The sequence below is a fragment of the Zonotrichia albicollis genome, chromosome 13 (genome assembly GCF_047830755.1).
Source record: "Zonotrichia albicollis isolate bZonAlb1 chromosome 13, bZonAlb1.hap1, whole genome shotgun sequence".
NCBI classification, from domain to species: domain Eukaryota; kingdom Metazoa; phylum Chordata; class Aves; order Passeriformes; family Passerellidae; genus Zonotrichia; species Zonotrichia albicollis.
Genome location: NC_133831.1, coordinates 12998449 through 13024224, shown reverse-complemented (window position 1 = coordinate 13024224; position 25776 = coordinate 12998449). Strand labels below are relative to the sequence as shown.

At 41.9% G+C, this 25776-nt stretch overlaps 2 protein-coding genes across 4 annotated transcripts in view; one reads left to right on the top strand and one right to left on the bottom strand.

The window, feature by feature from the left end:
* The window catches only part of KCTD15 (potassium channel tetramerization domain containing 15), a 49347-nt gene extending 43328 nt beyond the window's left edge, over window positions 1-6019 (top strand). For all 3 annotated transcript variants that reach the window (XM_005492534.4, XM_074551064.1, XM_026796704.2), the window contains exon 5: window positions 1930-6019. In XM_005492534.4, the coding sequence (XP_005492591.1) occupies window positions 1930-2085 (156 nt within the window). In that variant the 3' untranslated portion in view covers window positions 2086-6019. The remainder of the gene's footprint in view (window positions 1-1929) is intronic.
* LOC102068829 (transcription initiation factor TFIID subunit 4) overlaps window positions 3554-25776 on the bottom strand; it is a 152731-nt gene continuing 130508 nt past the window's right edge. Inside the window, exon 15 of the mRNA XM_074551063.1 lies at window positions 3554-7049. Coding sequence (XP_074407164.1) covers window positions 6882-7049 — 168 coding nt within the window. The 3' untranslated portion in view covers window positions 3554-6881. The remainder of the gene's footprint in view (window positions 7050-25776) is intronic.

Sequence of the window (25776 nt, the reverse complement as noted above, 5' to 3'; positions counted from 1 at the left end):
TTTGCATTGCACCAGGACAGCACCTTGGACACAGCTGACCCTCCAAAATCACCTTCCTGGGAAAGGCAAAGCCAACACTGAGGAAAGGAAATGGTGCCCTGGGCAATGCAGAGGGGTCTGTGTGAGGGCAGGGGTCTGCTGGGAGCTCTGACCTGCTCACAGTGAACAGAACACAAACCAAACTCCTTCAGGAACCTGAGCCCAGGGAGGAATGAGCTTGTGGGAACCCAGAGCATCCCTCTGGCTGCCCAGCATGGCCAGGACCCTGCCAGGGGCTCAGAGACCCTGGCACAGAGCCCAGAACACCTGTGGATTTGATTTGTGGAGCAAATTACCAACCTTAGATGAAGATCTGCAAGCCACAACAGTTTAGGTAGAATAACAGTGAAGATATCATGGGGTGGAAAAGTCGATTTTGGGGTTTCTGGTGTGGGGGTTCAGGAGGCAAGATGGAGGGAACTGGGCATGTCCAGTCTTTCTCCTTCTTCTTCTTGGCCTCCATCTTCTGCTGTGATGGTGGCACTTACAGTTTGGTTTAGAGTAGAAGCTCACTGTCTAACACAGGTGATAGGTATTGGGAAGTAATTGTAAACATTGCACACGTAGTTTTTAGTATAAAGCCATAACACTGCCCTGGGGGCAGGCAGAGTGCCTGGAACTGTCCTGCTGGACAGACCTGGGCAGGGCAGGAGAAAGAATTTTATAGATAAGGAACAATAAACAACCTTGAGACTGAGAAATGAAGAGCCCTGACTGCTTCTTCAAGCACCGGGCTGGGAAAAGAGACTTTGAACAATCTCGGGGTCACAGTGACCCAGACAGACCCCGAGATGAGCTGACTGCTTGCAGGTGGATGTGTTGCTCCAACACGTCTCTAGGATCAAGAAGAAGTTTGTGAGGGGCTTGGTCCAGGTTGCTGTGGGTGCAGAGGTGTCACACAGGGCTGTGAGCAGGGTCCTGGCTTTAACAAACCATGGGGTCACTTCTCTTTTCTTCAGTAGAAGCCACACTTGGGGTGAGGCTCTTGGAGACCAGCACAGGCTGCTCCTTGGTGGCATTTATCAGTAGAGAAAAACACAGCAGCCACTTTTCCAGGTGCTGCCCAGGACTCAGGGGAGCCTGAGAGGGTCCTGCATTGTGACCTGCTCAAGGTGGGTCTGGCATCTGCCCCCACCTGGTGTGTCCTGCTCTGCTGGGAAGCTGAATATCAACACCACAGCCCCGTTCCCAGAGGCAGGATCAGCATATCCTGGGGAAATGTGCTGTGTGACAGTCACAGAAATTAAAGTTGCCTCTGGGTTCCTTAAATTCGTGCATCTAAATTGCACCAACTTTTCTTCAGGAGAAGAAGGAGAAAATACATATTTGGGCAGTACAGATTATCCTCTTTCTTGGGCCAGAACATTTCCCTGTTACCCACATCCTGTCCCTGCCATGCTTTGCTCCTTTCCAGCAAGGGCAAACAGCTGTGATTGCCACAGAGAGCTGGTGGATGTGTCATTTGAACTCCTAATACATTTTCATCTGCCAAGGAAGAGCTTCTCAGCCCCCCTCTCTCTCAGGCTGTTCATATTACTATGCCAATGATTAATTGGCACTTTTTATTAGAACTTAAAGCTGATGTTGCTTTCTATAAGGAGCGAGAGCATCAATATCACCACAGTCCACTATTTTACTATATAATGTACTAAGCTGCTGCAGAGTGCTTATTTCTTTGATTAATTTTTGTTTTCTACAGAGGTTTGCTGAGAGCAAGACTTTAATCACAGAATAGTCATTTAACAATAAGTTATAGAATTATAGCTGAATAATATTCATTCAAGGAGGCCTCAAAAGACTAAATCCATCATTTAGATCCGGTGCTTCCAGATGCTTTTATCACTAAAATTTCCTAAATATTAATCTGATTGTTTTCCCTCCACATTGCAGGTGCTCGAAAGGTTATTTCAGAAGGGATTTAACGTGGCAGCTTCCTGTGGTGGTGGGGTGGATTCCTCCCAGTTCAGCGAGTACGTGCTGTGCCGCGAGGACAGACGACCACAGCCCACCCCAACAATCAGAATAAAACAGGAGCCCCTGGACTAGAACCCTCCCCGTGCCCCTTTGTAACCGTAGAAGTGTTTAATAGTCCCTTATGTGAAACACTAAGGATTTGCAAAACAGTATTAGCAAACAGATTTGGACTTTCTGTTGCCCATCAGTGGTACTCTGAAACTACCTGTCACACGGCCAGCCATGGAACGTGTCTGGAAATCCATTGCCTGTCGCTCATGGTGGAGCTCCTGAGCACACGGACTTGGGGCTGACCAGCAGCGCTGTGGAACAGGCAAAGCTTTGGAAACCCTGGCCCTGGCCTGGACTTCTGCAGCAAGAGCCATGGAAGCAGTGGAAGGGACCAGCAGGAGCCCAGGGACAGCCGGAGCTGCGGGGACAGGGGCGTCTGCGGGAGGAAGAACCCCAAAAACTGCACTGAGAACCTTCCCTGACTGTGCCCCTCCTCCATATCAGTCCCCTGGTGATTGTACTCACCCACACGAGCAAATGGCTTATTTTTATACTACATTTCCAGCTGAGGTCTCTCTCTGTGAACAGGATCCAGAACCAGAAAAGGACTGATTTATAGTCACTGGTGCTCAGTACTTAACCCCCCACAAACCAAACAAAACAAGTGACAAGAAATTAGACAGGCCCACTTATGGCAATATTTGCAACAGTAGGGATCTGGAAGCACAAACTAAAATGCCATCCACCATCACACGAGGGTCACATACCCCACGAGGAGCCGTAGCTCTTTTAAAGCCAATCTTGTTTTGACACAGCAGCTGTTTAGTTTTGCATCATCAAAGAATTGTGTTTCTACCAAACAAGCCACCCCTTGTTAATCATTTACTGACCATGTTAGAAGCCCACATTTAGCAGGAAAGTTGAAGAATTTTAGACAAGCCCACTCTTCATGGGTCTGGAATTCTTGCAAAGAGTTGTTAAAACCCTGTATTGCCATTGCCAGATGAAAGCAGGATGTCGTCGGGTTAAATTGTTTTATGATTTTAAATTAGTATTAAAATTTGAATTCTGTAGCTGCCCTCTACCTGTGTAGCTTTCTCTGTCACAAAGTCAGGGGTCTGTCTGCAGGAGGGTCCTGCTTCTGCCAGGACTTGGCACTGACTCACAGGGCTTTCTAACTCAGGAGACAGCACCGTGTTTGCAGGTGCAAGGCTATAAATAGCATTCTGCTAAATCCTGTTTATTGCTCTTCAGCATGATTGGGTCCTCAATCACTAATTCATGTGTTAATCACAATTTAGTTTCTCCCACAGTAATTTATAGAATACTGTTGTAGATGATGAATTTTAATTAAAGTCTTTTTAGATGCATAAATACGGCCATATGGAACAAGGGACAGAGTATTAAGTGGTCAACAGTTCTTAATGCAAATTGAGTGCAATCAGGCAAAATTTAAAAGTCATGTTTAAGACTAGTATTTTCAAAAGCAATGAGCTGTACTGACTATCCAAGGTAAAATCTAGGCAGGGGTCTAATTTTTGGAAAAGGGCTGGATACCTGTCCATGGAAAATCAGACCTCTGCAGGTTTTCTCACCTTGGTGACCCAACCCAGAAATCTCTAATGGCAATCCTGGCCGGTTGGCCTGCTACCTTAGCAGAACGGTTGAGCAAATCTGTCTACTTTAAGAGTTGTAAAGTTATTTTATTTTGTGGTTTTATACTTGTATGACATTCTAAAGTTGCTAGGCATTGCCATATTTGAATATATGGCACAACATTCACCTTTGTATGTAAGATATCTGTAGAATTGTATATTATACATTTAATATTGTAAAGAACTTAACGTATAATTGTCATGTATTTGTGTATGCACATTTCTTATACAGTACTTCATGCCATAAACATTTCTGTAAAGTAAATGAACAAAAAGAAGCACGTAGGGTGGAACACTCACTGTATCTCCCATGTTGTTTGAAAGAGGTGAGAATTTTTGATTGCGTCTTCTCCAGCCCTTTGCTCCATTCAGCTTGATGTAGCCATGTCTTACAAAAAGATAGAAGTGTTTTATTTATTACTTTCATACCTTTAAGTCCAAAGTATCCCTCAATAGTCCATTCAGGTTCTTGTTTTTATCCCGTATCCACTCCTGCCCTGCCCTCTGGCACGGGGTGAGCTGAGCACTCGTGGCAGCACACCCTGTCCAGCTCTTACCTCTCAGCCAGGGAATAAAGGTGATTTCCATCCCAGGGGAACCCTGCCCCTGGTGCTCTCCCCAGGCAGCTCTGGGAGTGCAGACTGGGATGGTGCTTTCACACATCTGTGGAACGTTGGAACTATTTGTGGTTGCTTGGTTGGGTGCTTGGTTGGGCGGGTTTTCCTCAGTTTGGTGTTTACTGTATTTTTTTATGGCTCAATAAAGCAGCTCCCATAGTTGGGGCAGCTTTGCTGAGGTGGCATTGGAAAGGGTTCCAGGCTGCACCAGCCAAGTTAAATGTGAACTTGAGATGGAAAGTTTAAACCATGACATCACAGCATTGACTGCAAAACAGCACAAAGGCTAGGAAGACATGTGGAAACAATCACTTTCTTAGGAAAAAAATGCCTTTAAAAAAAAAAGTTAAGCTAGGACATGTTCTTTTAGTTAGTAACTTCAGGTCACTTATTTAAAGATTATTACAGTTTCATTTATATTTTTTTTACTTATTTCCCTATATTTTTAGGCATCAATATCAGCAAAAAACTGATTTGAATATCTACTTCTGGCCTTAAACCACAGCAACATAACTTAATGAAGAACATTGCTCAGCATCACTAGGATGTTTTAAAGCACCACAGAGGCCTGGCAAAGCTGTGGTGTGCAAAGGCCATGAAGCAAAGCACAAAGCACAGCTTGGTTCTTCACCTGATCCCATGGAGCAAAACTGCTCTGATCCTCTGTTGCTGAGCACTGGCCCCGTGTCAGGCACGAGGCTTTGAGCACTTTGTGTCCAGGCTGTCCCAGCCCCAGTGCACACAGAAAGGGAGGGAGAATGTTCTGTTGTGCTTTCGGGCTCCTCGCTCAAGACAGCCACTGCTGAGAGCATCCATTCTCTGCACTGATGGCACCGAGGTTTGCTGACAACTTTATTAGATGTTTCACAAAGGATAAGAATCAGCACAACAAAACATTGAAGTATTTCGTTTTAATATTTGTTTGTGGGTATTCTGTTAATATTTTAATGCAAAATGTTTCTGACCAGTGCTTAAGAACTACAAGACAATGTGAAATTCATGTTTGATAAATTAATACTGTATGTCACTCGATGTGTTACTTTAGTAAATTGTTTTATTTCTTTACAAAATAAGTACAAATAAGGGAGTATGTTTTCACACAAATTGGGGGTATTTACCAGTATGTACAGAAATCATCAAAATAACGTAACTCTAATAAACACAAGGCCTTTATAAACAATATGTACAAATTATCAATACATTTAAAACATAACTTTACACTTCCTGGCCTTAAATACCTTATGAATAATCTTTTGGCTAAATAGCAGCAGTATAAATTTTCTTCTGCTTTTCATAAACCTTAAAAAATAATTAAAACCTTTGTTTTTAAAACTATTGGACAAATAGTTCTATTTGTGCTTTCGCTATGGTTTCCCATCAAAAAAAATATTGCCTCAAAAAAGTGGCAAGCATAACATAGTAAAAACAGAGAAGATAAATAAGCAAATGTCTCCCTTCCGTGGTACTGTAACACTGTTAATGAACTCTGCAGCACAGCCTGTGCCCCTGCTCTTCTGTCCCACTGATCCCCATTGCTCAGACCCACACCAACCACTTCCCTGTGGGCCCAAATTCTGCTTCAGCAAAGCTTTTCCAAGGCATTCACCCCACCTTTAGGTACTTACAGCTGCTCCTCATGCTCAAAGCCACGTGCCTGCTCAGGAGCCTCTCTGGCTGGAGCCTGGTGCAGTGTCCAGGGCAGAGCTGTCCCCTCTCCAGGTGCCACCGCGCTCCCCACGCCAGCAGCGGCCCCAAAAACCTTTACAGCGACTTTAAAAATCCATATAGAATACTCTAAAATCTTTACCCAACAATATTCTCTTTTAAAACCACCATTAAACCATACTATTTGCAATAAATAAATTAACATCTTTTAGAAAATAAAACCCAACTTTGAATCTTGTCACTAACCAGCTGCTACAAATGCGCAAAAGGTTGATGAGATTGAGAAAACAACTGGAAGCAAGTCAAGGTAACTCAGCTGAGAGCCTGCACACACATTTCATACACTTAAGATTTGGTTCAGCAAATGGCTCAGGAAATGAGCTGTGCAGTAAAAGCAAAAATCCTAAATATATAAAATTTGTGGGAGTGTGCAGTGGCGAGTCTCTTGGCTGTGCAAAAAATTGCCATTACAACTAAGTTAAATAGCAACAGGTATCACCATGGTTAGTGAGACAGTGCTAGTAAACTGAAAATAAACCCAGCACCAGGAGTGAACACTCAGGTGAACACAAGGCTGGGACCACTCCTGTGAACCTGTCCCAGGCCTGGCCAGGAGATGGTTTGGGTGAGCCACTGCATTTGTGTAACTTCAACACCAGCTACTTCAGCCTTACCTAAAATGGCCAGATGGAGCAAGACTTTGATGTTGATTTTTATTTTTGTGGAGTTAACATTTTAAAACCTTTTGCACATTTTCTGTGGTTTATATATATATATATATATATATTTTTACATAAAGGGAATTTATTGCATGTGTCTGACAATTTTACAAAACAAAATTACCGGAACATTGACTTCTGAAAAAAATAGAAGGCACATTAAAATGACAGCTTTCAAAGCAAGTTGAGCTTCCGTGGAGCACTCAGTAGGACTGTTGGCTTTATTTAAGCAGAGCTCGGTAGAGCAGGAGCGAATGGCTCATGTCCCGCTCCTGCTCCATGTAGAAGATGAAGTCCCTGAGGTTGACTCGAGTGATTTTCTGCCGGGGGTACTGCCGGGGGGAGCCCGTGCCCAGCCCCGCCGGGCTGCCCCCGCACAGCCCCACGCCCTGCAAGAGAACACAGCACAGTGAGCCTGCCGAGCCAGCCTGCGTCCTCCGGGCTGCAGGAGCCCTGAAACAGCTGCAGTGGATCATCACCAGCCTCCTTCTGGCATTACATCAGGGGTTTTAAACACTATTGTCTTCTCTGTTCTTCTGGGTCTCAGCGAGTTCACCTGGTAAAGGCCTCAAGTGCAAATCTGGGGCTAAACCTTGCTCACTTCCAACTCCCGCTACAGGCATGCCCACTGAGGATGTGTTTGAGCCATCTGAATTCAGGAACAAAACAATTTTCAGCAGATAAGGCTATTAATACACAAAATGTGTGCAGGATGCTGCTGCTCATCCAAGGAATAAGTGAAATATTGGGGGTCCCCACAGGGATCTCAATTCTCTCGTCTGGGTCTGCTCAAGAGAAGGGCTCAGTGTGGGGAGATACTCAGGAAACAATCAAATAATTAGATGGAAAAATCACAAAGACATTGTGGGGAGATACTCAGGAGACAATCAAATAATTAGATGGAAAAATCACAAAGACTTTTAGACATTGTGGGGAGATACTCATGAAACAATCAAAAAATCACATGAAAAAATCACAAAGACTTAGATAACCTTTTAAGAACAAAATTAATTTCAGCAGATAAGGCTATTAATACATCAAATGTGTGCAGGATGATGCTGCTGCTCATCCAAGGATGGGAACAGATGAGTGGAATATTGGGGACCCCAGTTCTCTCCTCTGGGTCTGCTAAAGAGAAGGGCTCAGCGTGGGGAGATACTCAGCAAACAATTTAAAAATTAAGTGGAAAAATCACAAAGACTTAGACATTGTGGGGAGATACTCAGCAAGCAATCAAAAAATTATATGGAAAACTCAAAAGACTCAGACATTGTGTGATGATAAACACAAACACTAGTATACTTGTTTCAACAGCTATGTTAAATAATTATTTATTTTTTAATTGGTTCATTGGTACTGAATTACTGAATACCTCATCCTGGCTTTGTATATAGAGGGAAGATTCTTAAACTGGGCCTGAGAATACTGTGATCTGAATATTTAGAAAAGGAAAGGACATAATTGCAGCCCCTGCAGCCTCATGGAGTTTAAACTGAAACCTGATGCACACACATGTTCAGATGTTTTTTCATCCATAGGAGTCCACTGTTTTTGTTAATTCCAATTGATTTGCAGCAAAATAAAGAGTTCTAACTTAGAAAAATAGATTTTAATCTCTGAAAAGACTTAAGCTATTTTTCAAACCTCTAAGAAATATGGTAAAAAATTCTATACTTTTAATATCCCAAATTTACTTGGTGCTGCTCAAACCCACCTTTCTTTCCCCAGGAAATACTTATTCTAGGATCATAACCCCACACATCAGGAATACAGTTAAGGGTAATTTTACTACTGAAAGCTTGCAGGGGAAACACACATGGTCTGAGAGCAAGGCATGGCTGGCACTGTGTCCCTCTGTCACCACAGTCAGTCTGTCCTTGCACAACTGCACCACTCATGGCATTTCTGCCATTCCTGTTTATTCTATTACAGCAGTGGAGCAAATCCTCTTCTTGTTTGTGCCCACAAACACCAAGGGCTTAAAGGAGTGCAATGAATGGGCTCAGCTTGCAGGGACAGAGGGAGAAACCCACAGCCTTTGGGCACCTTTGAGCCAGGGGATTCTGCTCTCCAGTGTGGAGCATTTTTGTTAATTAATTGATTGATTGAGCACTGAACCTCACTGCTCACAGGGAATGAGCTGCAAGGGCTGCTCACCCATGCCCAGTGCACAGTCCATGTATTCAGCAGTGCTTCACACCTTAACCCAAGAAACACTTCACATTCCCAACAGGAACAAAACCATTTAAACAACTCCTCTCAGCCTTCTACAGGTGGGAACACCTTGAGCTGCCTCTCTGCACCCTGACCGTGACCCACTCTGCCAGGGCTGTGCCCACTGCTTCTAAATCCTTAAATAAACACTGTGTGTGTTTATTTTAAATCAAACTGACTCAAAAAATATTTCTCCTTCTTCCCTGTTCCCCCCATGGTGCATCTCTCCCCTGCCCACAGCACTGATTTCAGATTCATCCTGACCACAGGACCTGTGACAAATACAGGAGTGTGGCCACCTTAAACTCACTGTGAACCACATCCACAGCACTCTGGACTGGGAGCATCTTACAACAATTACCAAATAGAGAAAGGCTGCATAATTTTTTTAATTCTCTCTATAAAACCGTTTCTTTAGTCAGTTGAGTTCCATTTACAGCAAGGAACTGCTCTCTGTTTGGACAGAGTAGCTGGAATTAAGATGTGCCAAGTCATATTCATTGCATTTATCACTAGAGATACTGAACTTCAACACAGCAAGAACATCATATTCTCAACCAGCACCAGAACAAGGCACCAAGTTGTGCACACTCATAACCACACTCACAAGCCATCAGTTACCTGATCATGCTCTGGAGTTGTTTTACAAGGTGAAAAATAACCATAAAAATTATATTAGAACTACAGAAGTTCTGTAAACTGACAGAACAGTAATTTATATGTGTCAATATGATCACTAATTTAAATTAAAAACCAGTTTGTTTGGTACTGCATTGTACTCAAAATTATTCTGCAGATACTATATAAAAAATAGACTCCTAAATGTAATAATTATTTAATTGCATACATGAATTCAAGTGTAGTTAAAAATAACAGTGGAATTGAAGTAATTCAAACTTTTCTCATGAAAAATCACATTTTTTTTATCATCATGACAGATTTTTCATCAACTCAAACAAGCCCCTGTATTGTCTGTATCTATGGCAACTAATCAGAGATACACAGATAAAAGCTCTAATAAAAGAATAAAAGGTTGTCAATTGTTTACCTCCTTTATCTCCTGGCCTGCCACATGCAAGCCATTCCCAAATCCCACACACTCAAATACACATCAATGCTAACTTCTGTATCAGTGAACTTCCAGTTATAATTTCAGGAAAACTTGAGACATTCCAGACCAGAAGAAAACCCAAATGTGACGGTGTTCACAGGGGGCTGAGGATGAGGGAAGAGATGAGGATCTGACTCCATGTTTCAGAAGGCTGATTTATTATTTTATGATATATATTATATTAAAACTATAGTAAAAGAATAGAGAAAAGGATTTCATCAGAAGGCTGGCTAAGAATAGAAAAGAAATGATAAAATCTTGTGACTGACCAGACAGTCCGAGCCAGCTGACTGTGATTGGCCATTAATTAGAAACAACCACATGAGACCAATCCCAGATGCACCTGTTGCATTCCACAGCAGCAGATAATCAATGTTTGCATTTTGTTCCTGAGGCCTCCCAGCTTCTCAGGAGGAAAAATCCCAAGGAAATGATTTTTCATCAAACATGTCTGTGACACCCACATAGTTTATATATGAACTCTGTACCTCTTAATTTTAAATCAGTTTCCAAGCATGAGTGACAGGGACTTCCCATCCCCTTCCCTCCCAGCTCTTTCCCCAGTGCCTCTCTTCCCTCCTGAAGGTTCCTTCAGTCCTTTCCTGGCACTGCACACCAGAAACCAGCCCAGAGAGCAAACAGATCTCCTGTGTTGTCCCTGCTGGGGCTCCCCCAGCTCCTTTTCCTGGCCAGGGCTGGAGAGAAAATCATCCAAGGAAAATCCCAGGCAGGATCTGTAACCCTGCCATGGTGCTGTGCCTGTAATAAAGCTGCAATCCCAGAGGTGAGGGATTCCAGCCTGCCTGCCTCAACAGCTCCACTGCCCTCCTGTCACTGATGGGACAGAGCTCACAGCATCCCAGCACCACTGCTGGACTGACAGCCTGCATTCACCTGCTGCATTCACCTAGCCTGGAATCATGGCTTCAGAATAATCACAGCAGTTACTCATTCAGCATGCACACTTTGAAGCAATTCTAAATTTATTATAAGATTTGGGACAACTTTCTCAGCCTGTTTGCTATTTTCATGGTTTTCCTCTATGAGAAAACTCATGCTGTTAGCAAAGGGAAATACAAACAGACCAGAATAAAATACTGACCAAAGATTTGGTAGATCAGTAGCTAAATACACAAGAGTCTGCCACAGGAACAAACCTGTCTGGTGATGGGGAGACTGCAACAAGCCCTGTGCTGTGCACAGAGAGGCCAGCAAAGGCTCATTTGTGTTCCCTGGCACTATGAGCACAGCAAAGCAGCTCCTCTGCAGGGTGAGCATCCCCTGTCCTGTCCCCAGGAACTGCCTGTGCCTTCACCAGCCACAGAAGGAACAGAGTCCCCCTGCTCTCAAACCTCACCCATCCCAAAAATGCACTGGAGCTACTCCATGGTGGGGACACAGGTGGGTCCCTTGTGAGCCCTGGGGTAGGAGTGATGGGGGTGGGACAGTCAGGACAGACGGACACAAGAGATCTCTGCAGCCAGGTCAGGAACTTGGGGTTTATTGCAGAGGGCCTGGGTGCAGGGCCCTGCTGGGATTTGGGGTTTATTGCAAAGGGCCTGGGTGCAGGGCCCTGCTGGGATTTGGGGTTCATTGCACAGGGCCTGGGTGCAGGGCCCTGCTGGGAGCTGCAGCCACAGCTCAGAGCAGCAAAGAGAGAAGAGAGGGGGAGAGAGGATGAGGGGGTGAGAGAGTAAGGGAGTAAAAAAGGTAACAGAGTAAAAGGGGTAAGAGAGCAAGGTTCCCGTTACAATACAACAAATCTTCTTCTGTGTTGAATATTCTGATTCTCACTAACCAATCTAGTACAAGATACAAATCCTATAGCATTTACATACAGCCTATAAGAATCACTACATTACCATACTCTGTTACATTTTAAACCCTAAAAACTCCTCTTTGGGCCCTTCTGCCGAGCTGTAGGGTCTGCCCTGATCCTTGGGCCTGTCTGCAAGCAGAGGGTGTTGTTCCATCAAAAGGGGATTACCTTCAGCTGGCCACACCATTGTTTTCCAGTTGTTCAGTAACTGAGGGATCTCAAAGCTCGCTTTCATTTCAATCTCACTTGTAGTTTCCATATTCTCAAAACCTTTTGCCAGACAATCATATTTTTAAGGCTTTCCCGTTTCATCTTCCCCAGCACCCTGGGGCTGCAGGAGCTCCTGAGTCCCCAGGGCTGAGTGGCCCCAAGGCAGGCACAGCCCAGGCTCAGGGTGCAGCCTGCTCCTCTGCAGAGCCCAGCCAGCCTCTCTCTGCTCTGCCCAAGCCAGCAGCTCCCACAGAAAAAAAGCTGTGGGACTGAAAAGCTCAAGCCTCCTCCTACCTCTGTCCTCCTTCTGCTGGGCCCCCACACCCAATTTGATCCCTAAGGATCCCCCAAAGGTTTAAAGGCTGCTGGGAAAGGGGACTGAGGCAGGCAGACACATCTCTTCCAAAATGATCTCCTGCCAAAATGGGCAAACTCACCACTGCTCACAGTGTCTTTGTGCATTCAATTCCAATGGTTGCAGCAGCAGCTGGATGGAAATCAAAGTGTGCAAGTCCCAAAAATGTGCTGTTCCCTGCTCAAGATAGAAGTGCTTCCACAGAAGAAAGCACATGTAATACAATGTACACTTATTTTTATAACAATGATTTCTACTGTTGAACAATTAGTTTTTGTTTTCCTTCACAAAGCTGCATCCCTTCAACTTTGAATTACAGAACCATGGAAATACAGTACAATATTCCTGTCAGGGAACAGAGAGATAAGGGCAAGGAGAAGATTGCATTTAATATTTTATCCATCCTTCCTTCACCAGAAAACAATTCAGTGCTGACATCTCTGCTTTGAACAGAGTCTTGATCTGCGGCTATTGCTTCTCGGAGAGCCACAGACAAGGCAATAATGATAAAAGATCTGCCGGGTTTCTTCCCAAGCTACATGGCACATCCTTGTGGCAGACTTCACTTCAAGCCAAAGTCTGAAAGTGGGAATCACACAGCAGCAATTCAAAGCCAGGCTAGGCAGTAAAATACACCAGGAATTTGGTCTGTGCAAGCTGCATGCACTGCAGAGCAGGGGAAGAGAAGGTGTCTATTAGTCTGCTCTTAGGAATAAGAGGACTTGAATCACAAGAAACATTCTGGAGATTTTCTGCAGCAATTATGTTTTTACTTGCATAAAATGCTATTAGATCTTTGGCTGAGAGGCACATGAAAAACAGGTATAATACTATGTATGATTAGCTGTCCCACATAAATTAGGGCTTAATTCAACACCTACTGAGGCTAATAGCAATGATTTCACTGAAACATCCTAAAATTAAGATGCCTCTAAAGTACAGAAATGTAATAACTGTTCATCAGCACCTCAAAGATTAACAATACTATATGAAATATAATTATATCTACAAAAATACCGTGCATCTTCATATGTGCAACACAGCAGCTCTGCAAGTGTCTTTAGAAGGATTCATCACCAAGAGCTATCATTTAGGCCTTCAGATGAGCAGCATTTACAGGGAGGATTAGTGCCATGCTTTCTTCAGAAGCTGGTGATTTTCATTTGCCAACATTTTTACCCTGTACTATTTTAGTGCAACTGTTCCTCTAGACAGTTTTGGCACCCGTTCACTTGCTACACCCTCCTGGATGCAAATGCATCTCCTTTCCCCTGGGCACATAAACACACACCTCACCCTGCAGACAAACATCAGAAAAACTGATTTGCACAAGTACTTACAAGTACTTCAAATACCAACACAATTGCAACATTTCAAAGACAGCGTGCAGTAATTTTTAAATTAAGAAATAATAAGGGGAAGGTAAATCAAACTAAGTCATGGATACCGTGAAAATTTTTTTCTTCAGATGTGATCACTTCAGTTTATAATTATCTGAAATTATTTGAACCCAAAGAAATGGGCTGCCATTACAAGCAGAAGATTTTCTATGTACCTCCTCCTTGCCTTTATTACATTACACTAAGTCCCATATGCAAGTACTATTAGAATAAAAAACCTGCTTGGTAAAGCAGCATCAAACCAAAACCTTCCTGCTGAGGGAACTGGGCATGTGTTCCAATCTCAGCACTTACTGCTCCCTCTGAGACAGCATTTCCCTCCAGCTGGAGGAGAGCAGGGGCAAAAAGCAGCTGAAAGGTATTTCAGGGGAACTCTCTGGGAAAAAGAGGAGTCTGCCCCAATGCCAACAATAATGAGCTGAGGTGCAAGGCAGCTTTGGGCTGTGACATTCCCTTGCTCAAAGAGATGGGTGTTCAGTAGCCAGCCCTCAACAGGTCACTCCAGGTCGGACCGGACTGATTTTCACCCCTTAATCCATGCAGTGTCTGAATAATCCCTGCATTGATGTCAGGCAGAAAACTCAGGTTTTTGAGATAAACTCTGCGATCTGCAGACACCTTTAACCTTTCCAAGATCTTCTGGTGCCCCCACTGCCCCTTTGGTGTCTGACAGAACCCAGAGCCTTCATCCCCCAGCCCCTTGCAGCACCCTCACTGCTGTGCAAGCTCTGCCCTCCTCATTTCCTTTGTTCAGAGCACCCATGGCTCCTGCCAACATCTTCTTACACAAGCATCTCATACCCAACACAACCCACTGCTTACTTGGACTTAAAAGCAATGACAATTTTACTTGATTATGAATTCTGAAGTTTGGGCTGCATTCTTGCTGTGGTAATTATAAGTGGAATATTCTATTTATCCTGTTTCCATCATACACGTATATTTTCATTCTGCTTGGAATGTTTCTCCTCTCATGCTTTCCAAATGTTTAATCAAGTGCTGCTCCCTTTGAAATACTAATCCTGCCAAAGTTTTTTCTTGCTATTTTTCAAGCATTGTGGTGCTTTACCCTTCTCATCTTTCAATACTAACATAGGGGTTTTTTTCCTTGTTTTCTGTTGTTTAGTTGAGGTTTTTTTAAGGATTTGCCTGTGTTACTCCAGCCTAGTCACTCTCTTACAGTGGCAGAAACACCAAAGCAACTTTGGGAGAAGCCCTACAGCCCAGCAGGATTCACATTTTCCTTGAGACACACTGAATTCCCATCTGAATTTTTTTCTAATATTCTTGATATTAGTTAGAAACTATCTCAGTTTTACATACTGGGTGGCCCTTTCCTTTCTAACCTGTATGACTGTGACTTTCATTAAATCAGAAACATAAAATAATTAAAATATTCTTGACATTCATCAATCTCTAGACACGTATAACTGTAAAATTTAATTGTTTAAATATTTAATTAAAGGACACATAATTGCTATATAGTAAAGGCTGCTTTTTGGGCTGTCTCTGAGCAGAACACTGCAGGGGACAGGCTGACTCCCAGCAGGTTTTGGTGCATCACAACACCCAGCACACAGGGTCACACAGCTGCTTCATGTCCTGCCAGCCCCCATGGGAGGGGATGAGAAAAGTACCCAGATCTTAAACACAAAATCACTTTCTCAGCTCTTGAGAGCATGAATGGCCCTCATTCATCTCAGCTGACTTTCGCTTCTTAAGCCTAATTATGATGTATAACACCCAGACTTTATAATAATTGTGTTTCCAGCTGTTGGCCATCCTGCTCACTCCCACAACTGTGCAAGAGCCAATCAAGGGAATTCATGCACCAGTTACCAAACAAAGGACACAAACCCCTGCAGATCTCCTGAGGACTTCATTCCAGGGTGAAATCTCTACCAGCTCCTGAGGACTTCATTCCTGAGTGAAATCTCCTGTTGGATCAGTCACTCTCTCTGAACAGTGATCTAAACCTTCCCTTGTAATTACCACAGGCTCCTCTGGGGATTCAGGGCAGTGCAGGGCCCTTACCTGTACCCAGCCCATTAAACAAACCAAAATCAAGCAGGCAATGCAGTTATCTCTGGATTGAGTGGCAATAAAATGAAGCCCTAAATGCTAATGCCTTCAGCTTGCAGGATAAACACATTGCCAGAACACAGTCCAGTGTGCAGGGAAAAAGACATTAACATTTGTAAATAAAAGGTGGAAGACAGCTAACACTCTATTACTGCAAATATCATGGAATATAATTAAGGCTGGTGCATTTCAGACATTAGGATAGACAGCAGGGAGAAGTTACCAGATCACTCAGCCATTCAGTTCTTGATTTCTTTGCATTTCTTACAGCTAAGTCTCACTCTTGGCTCTTTTAAGTTAGTTGTTTGCTTGTTTGGAAAACATTTTAAAAACTTAGATTGGCATAAAGAACTCAGAAAAAAAGGGTTCTAAAAGGAAATAAATTCCTCCAGACATCAGTAACCCCAAAGGAGCCCCAGTCCCTGTGCTGCTTCCCCTTCCCCAGTGTGAAGAGTCCCCTGCACATCCAGGCCCCAGTGCTGCTTCCATCATTGCCCTTTCTCAGGTCCTTTTCTATCCCCGGCTGGGGGCTGTGCACAAATCCCAGATGGGATGGGACTGTCCAGGAACGTGCCTTGAGCTGTTTCATTTTCCAGCATCACTCTCACTGCATGCTCATGGCAATGGCAAGATGCCACCAGCTCACATCCCAGGCAGCAAAGAACTCAATGTTACAATTCACTTTTTAAGTTTTTTGACCAATCACACAAATCAAAAGCACATTGACAGTAGTTCCATCCAACCACTATAAGCACAGGTACCTTTGGTTAAACAATGCCTGCTTATTTTTAATACAATACCTGCTTGTAAGCCTTAAACACAATACAGAGAGCTCCATTATTGAGCTTTAATAAGATTCTTTAATAAACTCTATCTTGCTGTAATAAAATTCTTTGGCATATCAATATCTATAAAGAATAAATGTCTGCAGTCTATAGATGATCATGAAGGAGACACAGTGATGCAGAAAACACTGCATTACTTTTTTCAGACATTAAAGCTCTACTCTTAAGTTATCTCTAGCTTTTCATTTTTACTATTCTGATAGGATTGAATACCAGTCAGACTACCTCAAGAAAAGAAGATTTAACAAGTAAATGTCACAACTATCACCACCTTTCCTTTATTAAAATCACCTCCAACATACATAATTATTAATTATTTAGAATAAATTAAAAATCAGGTAGTCAAAATCAAGTGCTCCACTACAAACAACTGTAATTAAAACTGACCCTAAAATATATTACAGAAATAATTCTAAGCCAGACACGAAATCACCTAATCAACCATCTGATACACACTGAAGAGCTCTTACAGACGGGTCCTGACAATTGACAGTAATCAATGTATAAACTGACAAGTCTATCAGATCTAATTACTCCCAAAACAAAATAAACATGAATATTTGTCCTGGTTGATATTATATTTAACAGAAGGCTGTAAGCACAAAAGAAAACCCTTTACCAATGTGCTGGCTGAGGCCAGAGGCTGGTGCTGTGCTGTTTGTGAGTGGAACAAAGGCAGAGGAGCTGGCACAGGAGCCAGGGCAGGACGTGAGAAAGGAGCAGATGCTGCAGAGGGCACAGGACACACACTGGGGATTACTGCAGCAATTCCAGAGGCAGGGAGCACAGGCTGGGATTCCCAGAGCTGCCCAGCATGCAGGGGTGCTGCCTTTCCCCTGGCAGTGGCAGGCACACAGCCCCAGCAGCAGTGCATTATGATACAACACAACATGAGCATTAGAAAATGCGAGATGAATCTCAGGCCCAGAGGCTCTTTAGCACCACTCCAAATCACAACTCTCTGCCTTCATTTTTCTTCTTTGCTACTATTCCACTTCTTCTCTCAGTACTTCTGACTTTATTAACCCTTTTTTCTCCTTCTTGTCTTCCACCTTCCTGTTCTCATGGTATCACATCAGATTCCTCAAAAAGCCCTGAGTATTATCAGCAGAGATTACAGATCAGGCAGGGTTTCTGCCATACTCCAGCCCAGTGAAGCTCCAGTTGTTCCCAGTGAAAAATTCATCACTTCATTGCCACCTTAATAGGACATCATGTCTTCTGACAATCTGGCCCCTGAATAAAAGCTACAAAAAATCTTAAATCAGACTGTAACCTGTTTCAATGGTCTGAATTCAAGTGCTGTGAATTTGGTTTTTTCTTTTGACAATCTGCCCCCTGAATAAAAGTTACAAAAATCATAAATCAAACTGTAACCTGTTTTCAATGGTCTGAATTCAAGTGCTGTGAGTTTGGTTTTTTCTTTTGACAATCTGTCCCCCAAATAAAAGTTACAAAAATCATAAATCAAACTGTAATCTGTTTTCAATGGTCTGAATTCAAGTGCTGTGAGTTTGGTTTTTTCTTTTGACAATCTGGCCCCTGAATAAAAGCTACAAAAAATCTTAAATCAGACTGTAACCTGTTTCAATGGTCTGAATTCAAATGCTGTGAATTTGGTTTTTTCTTTTGACAATCTGCCCCCTGAATAGAAGTTACAAAAATCATAAATCAAACTGTAACCTGTTTTCAATGGTCTGAATTCAAGTGCTGTGAATTTGGTTTTTTCTTCAAATACTTTCCCCAGAAATTCAAGTCTAACAAGCCCAAAACAGACTTCCTGAAACACAAGCTTCATTTTTGTTTTCTGGGAATTAGAAAAGATGCAGTTATGTGTTATGCCTAATTTTTGTTATCCCTTTCTGGAATGGTGAGTTCTGGGGTTTGGTTTAACAAATCACACCTTTCTCATTAACCTGGCCTGAAATGATGAAATCAATTTTTCAAGCTCTTTTTTGGTCTTTCTACAAAACCGTGCTAAGATCCTTGATCTTTCCACACTGTACACATAATGTGCTACCTGAATGTGTGCAGCAGCAACATATGGTACAGTAGGTTATAACTCTTTTACCATCTGTTCTAGGTGAACTCTAACCTCAATAATCCCATATCAGCTTTTCCTGTTAACTGCCACAGCTCTCAGATCTTGGCTTCTACTTGCTCTCTTAAAATTAAATTGCAGCAAAAGGCAGGGCCAGATCACAGACTGCTCTTCAGAAGCCTCCACTGCTCCCCAGGTGACTTCATTTGGTCAGGGTCTTAAACAAATTATGCCTTCAGAGCTACAGGCCACCCTTTTTTTTTTTCAGTGAAAAGGATAAATCAGTGACTGGAATATTCTTAATTCTGAAAAATATTGCTCAAGATGCTGCTGCGTCCTTTACACACTCATTTCCAAAGCACTTTGTTTCTGTGATGCTCTCATGTAGAAAAGGGCATCCCCTTCAGTGGAGCTGCAGGGGATTCCAAACCTTCCAGGAGCAAACTCCAGGGCTGGCCCTGTCCAGCCACCTCCCACCATGGCAATTCTGTTTTTGCACAAAAAGCACCACCACTACAACCCCTCACTGCCTTCCTACTCTGTGTAAAACCCAAACAGTAGCATCACAGTGGACAAAAAAAAAAGTTCATTTTATTGCAGTAAATCTAAGTTCTATCCAAAGATCAGGAAACTGGACAGATTTTGTAAACTGAGAGAAGACATTTGAAACTTTTACTACTATTAGGGTTTGTTGGTTTTGAGTTTTGTTTGGGCTGTAGGGTTTTTGTTTTGTTTTGGTGTTTTATTGTTTTATTTTGTTTTACTTTTAAAACTTGCATCTCATGTCATCAAGTTCTGTTTCATACAGATGTTGGAATTTGAAAGTAAGCTCTAATTCCAGCTAGAACAGCTCATCTGGTGGACTGCCTTTAAATTTAAAGTCTGCTTCATCTACCAAAAACTTCAAAAATAGCAACGTAGTAAATAAAATCCATGAAAGACTGTGGCTTTGGTATAATTTAAACATACCCATGCAAAACTATTACATACAAACAGACATATGGAAAACAAAAATATATTTTTAATATATACTAATCACAGCCACAAGAATATGTCCCTCTATATTTTACTATACTAATGACAATACCAGTTCTTATGCATGATGAAACTGAAGAAAGAATCAAATATAATTATCACCATTTACTATTTTACAATATCTATATTCAACTCAAAACAGTAAATCTTAACAGCTCAGTAAACTTGTCTGACTCATTATCAACTGAACCAGACTGTAATGCCGACAAAATGAAAACTACATTTGTAAAGGAATATCTTTGTAAAATTAATCAACTTTTATAATCAGTGTAATGCCTTCTCATTAAAAGTATTTGTATCTTCTCCATTTTGAAATACAACATCTTGTGTACAAACATTGCTGCTTTTTGGATTCCTGTTTAGAATCTGAATAAAAGGGGAATTTGATTTTTTGAATGTGTGAAGAAATCAGTTTCGTGAGATATAATTTTGCTTTTTCACACATGAGCAGTTTAAATATGTTATCCAATGTTATCTTGAGGCACAAACATAAGGCATGGAGGTTAGAGAAGTCAAACCTACATACCAGTCTGTTACCTCAAATGTCTTCCCAACCATGCAGCTGAAGAATACCATGGAATCCATGGTTTAAATAGGAATATTGGCTTTAATTGTAATCTGGGTCCTATTACACAGATGGCATAGAGTGCCCATACAAACATACAGAGCACCTAAATATAGAATTCCACACGTGTTTTCCAACCACACCAATGCATCTATATTCTACAGCTCTGCTTGGGGGAAGGGAGCAGCACTCTTTGCTTTTTGGAATTTATGCTAAAACAGCCTCTTCCTCCATCCCCCCACTATGCAGGGGAAATTACAGCTGTAATGGTTAACAACTGGACTTCACTTTTCTCCTCCAAATACAGGAGGGCATCTGCGTCTGCCCTCCCCCACCAATTCTTCTTTGCATTCAAAATATTTCCACCTCTGCATAAAAATGACTTTTTTTATTATGCAGTTTCACAGACTTTCCTAGGTGGCACCCCAGGAGCATAATCCTGATTCGCAGAACAAAACCATCTAATTACCCCAGTTGCATAATTCATTGGCCCCTGCCCAGGAGCTGCCAGCCCGTGATGTTATCTGCCCCACTCTGGGGAGCCCTGTGGGAATCTGTGCCAGGGAGAGGCAGGGGCAGGGCCCAGAGCTCCCTGGGGGCCCTGGGGTGGCCAAGGGGTCTTTTGGTGGTCACTGTGACTCCCAGATTGTTCAAGGTCTCTTTTCCCAGCCTGGTGCTTGAAGAAGCAGTCAGGGCTCTTCATTTCTCCGTCTCAAGGTTGTTTATTGTTCCTTATCTATAAAATTCTTTCTCCTGCCCTGCCCAGGTCCATCCAGCAGGACAGTTCCAGGCACTCTGCCTGCCCCAGGGCAGTGTTATGGCTTTATACTAAAAACTACGTGTGCAATGTTTACAATTACTGTCCAATCCCTATCACCTGTGTTAGACAGTGAGCTTCTACTCTAAACCAATCTGTAAGTGCCACCATCACAGCAGAAGATGGAGGCCAAGAAGAAGGAGGAGAAAGGCTGGACATGCCCAGTTCCCTCCATCTTGCCTCCTGAACCCCCATACCAAAAACCCCAAAATCGACTTTTCCACCCCGTGATAACTTCACTATCATTCTGCCTAAACTGTTGTGGCTTGCTGATCTTCATCTAAGGTTGGTAATTTGCTCCATGGGTCACAATCAAACCCACAGGTGTTCTGGGCTCTGTGCCAGGGTCTCTGAGCCCCTGGCAGGGTCCTGGCCATCCTGAACAGCCAGAGGGATGCTCTGGGTTCCCACAAAGGGGAAGGAGGACAAAGGAGAGGAGCCCTCCTGTAGCCCTGGGGCTCTCCAGGCAGCCAGCCCTGCCTCTGTCTGCCCAGTCTGGCTGCAGGTGAAGCAGGGAAGGAGAGGATTCCTGCAGCTGTGCTCCTCCACAGCCGCACTGCAATGAGCCAACACCTAACTCAACTGCAAGGAAAACACTCCAACTGGCAATACTCAAAGTATGTACTACAGCTTTACTTCACTCTCATTCAGAAGCAAGACTGTAATTTCAAAATCAGACATTGCTCAGATGAGAGAAACAAAACACAGTTATGGAGTACTCCTTACTTTGCATCTATTTTTTCTATCATGCTGATGAAAAGCTCTCAGCATTCTGGCAAACTTCCCAACAGAAACTTTTTAGACACTGTCTTTAGAGAATTGCAGCAAGTCCTTTTATTACTGCTTGTTTGTTTTAATTTACCAGAGCTGCTCCCAAGTTCCATCTAACCTTTGAAAAGCAGCATCCTGTTTGTTTTCAGGACCAGGTATTTGCCATTGACTAAATTACAAATGAAGATGAGCCCTGGACCACTCTTCGTGCCAGCTCACAAAACACCTTCTGGTCTCAGATGAATTTCAAATGTAAAATATTGATATTTAAAAGAACTCTGAGTTGGTTCTGGTGTGTAATATTTTACCTTATAATAAAGACTAAGCCAGAAAACATTTCAATTCTCAACAACGTTTTCATCCTGCATTATAACACACATGAGTGGCAGAGAGACTTGTCAGCCCAGTGGTTAAGGCACTATTCATCTTTCATCTCCTGCATCTGGGCTGCAACCACTCAGCAATAGACTCACTTTCTCACTGGAAATGTCATCTCAGAGCTGTGAAACCTTCTTGACAAATATGTTTTTGAAACAGATGTATTTTTGCTAAACATTTTATCTTTGACAAAAATATATTTTGACAGAGGAAGTTTCATAGCTATTTTTTTTTCCCACAAACTCTAATAACAACTTAGACTTTTAGGACCTAGATGGGGAAAGGTGCTTGGACTCTGCCTTGCTGATGGAGGTAAGGCTGGACAATGACCACTGCTGTCACCAGCCCATGGAAATTATCTGTGTGAGTGGAAATTATTATATCCCATGGAAACTATCCATCCCATGGAAATCCACGGCATTTCTATGGGATTATTTAGTGCTCTGCCCTGATTTCTCACTGTTCACCCCCAAACAAGGAGCTGAGGCTGCTGCTGTGGCATTCAGAGCAGGGCTAGGAATGGGACATAACTCATCCCATCCTCCTCATCCTCAGCTGCTCTTCCCAGCTCTGTGTGAGCTACTTCATACTTAGGTAGTAATTAACAACATAAATGTTTAGAATAAACAGTGAGGACAGGGCATTTGAAAAAAGAGTTACCAGATGTCCTTAGCTTTGCTGCTGGCCTAATAACGTTTCTGCAGTAATTTATTTGATGTGGAGTTTATTTAGCTGCTGCAAACATGCAGGGTTATAATAATCATAAGCAGGTTGCATTAAGCACAATACGACTTGGGTGTGTAACAAACACAGTGTTAAAAATAATCCCAGGAACTGTATGCCTCCAAGATATTAGATGTGCAGTATCTTCTACAACCTGATTGTCAAAAGCTAGCCAGAAAGCACCTTTCAGACTTAAAAAAAATATTAAAAGAAATATAAAATCCAAGATTTCTTTTACAGATAATTTTGCCTATAGTTTGGGATAGCAAGCATTAAATTCCAACATCAAATCCTGGCATACTTCAGTAAGCTATCAGCACAGCAGTGCTGCCTTTTTTCCCTTTGAAAAATGAAAGAATTAAATTCAAAACAAACAACTTCAATTTAACACCAAACTACAGGATAACCAATCTTAAAAATGTCAAATTGTAATGGATCTTAATACCCATATAAAACACAAAAATAGTGGCATTGTTCCTTGGTAATGCATAGCAACCTTACAGAATTTCAGTGAAGGAGAAAGAAGGGAAAAACACCTTATTACTTCTAACTCCTGCGAGCCATTTTGGTCTCCAAAGGTTTTAGAGCGCCCGGGGCCATGTGTCTGCAGTGTTTCGGGAAATGACTTGCCTTCGCACGAACACTGCTATGTTCTGCAGCACTGCTGCCCCCCAGCATCCCCGCTCCATTTCTAGTTAACTCTTCCTTACCTGGAGCAGCCTTTCCCCCCCACTTCTCTTTTTTTTTTTTTTTTTTTAGCAGAAAGCTTCTGCTAAAATAAAAAAAAAAAAAAAAATTACCCCCCCCTCCATCCCCCCAAAAAATAATTTGCTTTTTCTGACTAGTTTTCTCAGAAAGAATTTAACTCTATAAACCTCTGAGAGAAAAAGGAAATCGATTTGAAAGTAAAATATTTGGCAACACAACTAGTTTAGCCAACAACACCATGGAGCTTTGCAGTTTGATACTGCCCTAATGTTTGTGTTTTGCCTCAGTTAACAAACAACAGTTAGAAAACAAAAAAAAAATCATCAACACCCCCCAAGAATACAAGAGCTCTACTAAAATCTTTCACTTATCACTGTATTTATGTTTTTAATTACACATTACAGGCTGAGATTAAGTCCCTGGGTAAGGCCCCATAACTATTCACCAATTTGTCTTAGCAGCAGTGTATTAAAAGTAGCAGGAAATATCCATCCAGCATAGAGGGAAGAAAAAGATTTAATCCTCCATATAATGTGCTGAAGTCACTTAGCACAGGCATTTTGTGTTTCCCTCTATTTTCTGTAAAGATACATGGCTGCACACAAAGCTATTCTGCTTGATGGCTTTTTAAAAAATCTCCAGAAAATTCTTTGCCAAGGTCACTGCTGATTGACTCAAAATATGACAGTGTACAAGGCTACTAAAATATTCTGTTCTTCTCAGAGATTGAGTAAGCAGCTCTAACTAAGAGAAAAATCAATATAATACTTCACAGTGAGGAAGAAAATGGAAAATAGTTTAGCAGTTAAGTGGTTAATGCAATTCCTAAGTGTTCAGCAATCATTGCAATTTAGTGCCATTTCGATTATTACACAATAAACAGACCATGTTGTCTGGAAGCAAATTTTTATGAGTATAGCTGAAGGGGTTGCAACTTATTTAGCTGCTGAAACTCTAAGGGAAAGAACATTTCTGAATGCTAACACTACAGATCAGAAATATACAGGTACACTGGAAAGGTTATTTTTAGGTCACTACTATGGTAACTAACCACACTGACCTTTAAAATTAGTATGCAGTTCAAGAAAAAGGAAGTTCAGTAAAATGTTCTTTAAACAGCATAATTTTAATAAACAATATTGTACATCCTTACAGCAGAATTCTGTCACTTTTTACAGCTATTAATTTCACTTTTATATCACAATATAATGTACAAAAATATCATGGTGCAGAACCGACTAGGAAAAAAATGTAAACAGCCAGAAAACTGATTAAACTATCATTAATTTATGTTTAAAGAATTAAAAAAAATAAGAACAGCTATATTTATTTCTGTAGAATAAAACTGCTAGCTGGAGAAGGGCCATTTTTCATATATTGTAATGTCTTTGAAATGGTCAGAATAGGCATAGTTAAAATCATGCTATTTCATTTTGAAATACAAAATTTTAAGTGGATTTCAAAAGCAAACCCAGTTCTGTAATTTATAAATTCAAAGAAACAGGCAAGAATTATATTTGGGGCAGATGAGATAAATAGCAGGAGACTGAGGGTTTATGCTTGATGGCAGCAGGGACTCAATAAAGAAAACAGTATTTTGAACAGAAAGTGCTCTCAGAATCCAATGTACTAAGACAAAACATCAATTAGAATCATGGCTTTAATAAATAATATATAATGTGCCAGTCCTTTGGATAGGAAATGGAAATCAAACTTTGGTTGGTCATAAATGTGTGCTGGGTGTCCAAGAAACCACCATCACCCAGAACACACTAACAATTATTTAATGCTGGCACTGGGAAAGAGCCAATTTACCCCAGCAACTCATAATCATCAAAAAAAGAACACAAAAATAAAATCTTCTGATTTTATTTTCTCAGCCACATTGGAGACAGCTTATAATGTTATGTCAAATGGCTGATAATAAATCAGATACATAATCAAAAGTTATTTTATAAGCGCACACATACATCTATATGCGCATGTGTACAGGGAGAGAGATACACAAACATTTTAGTCTAGGCCATATTGGAGATCTTTTT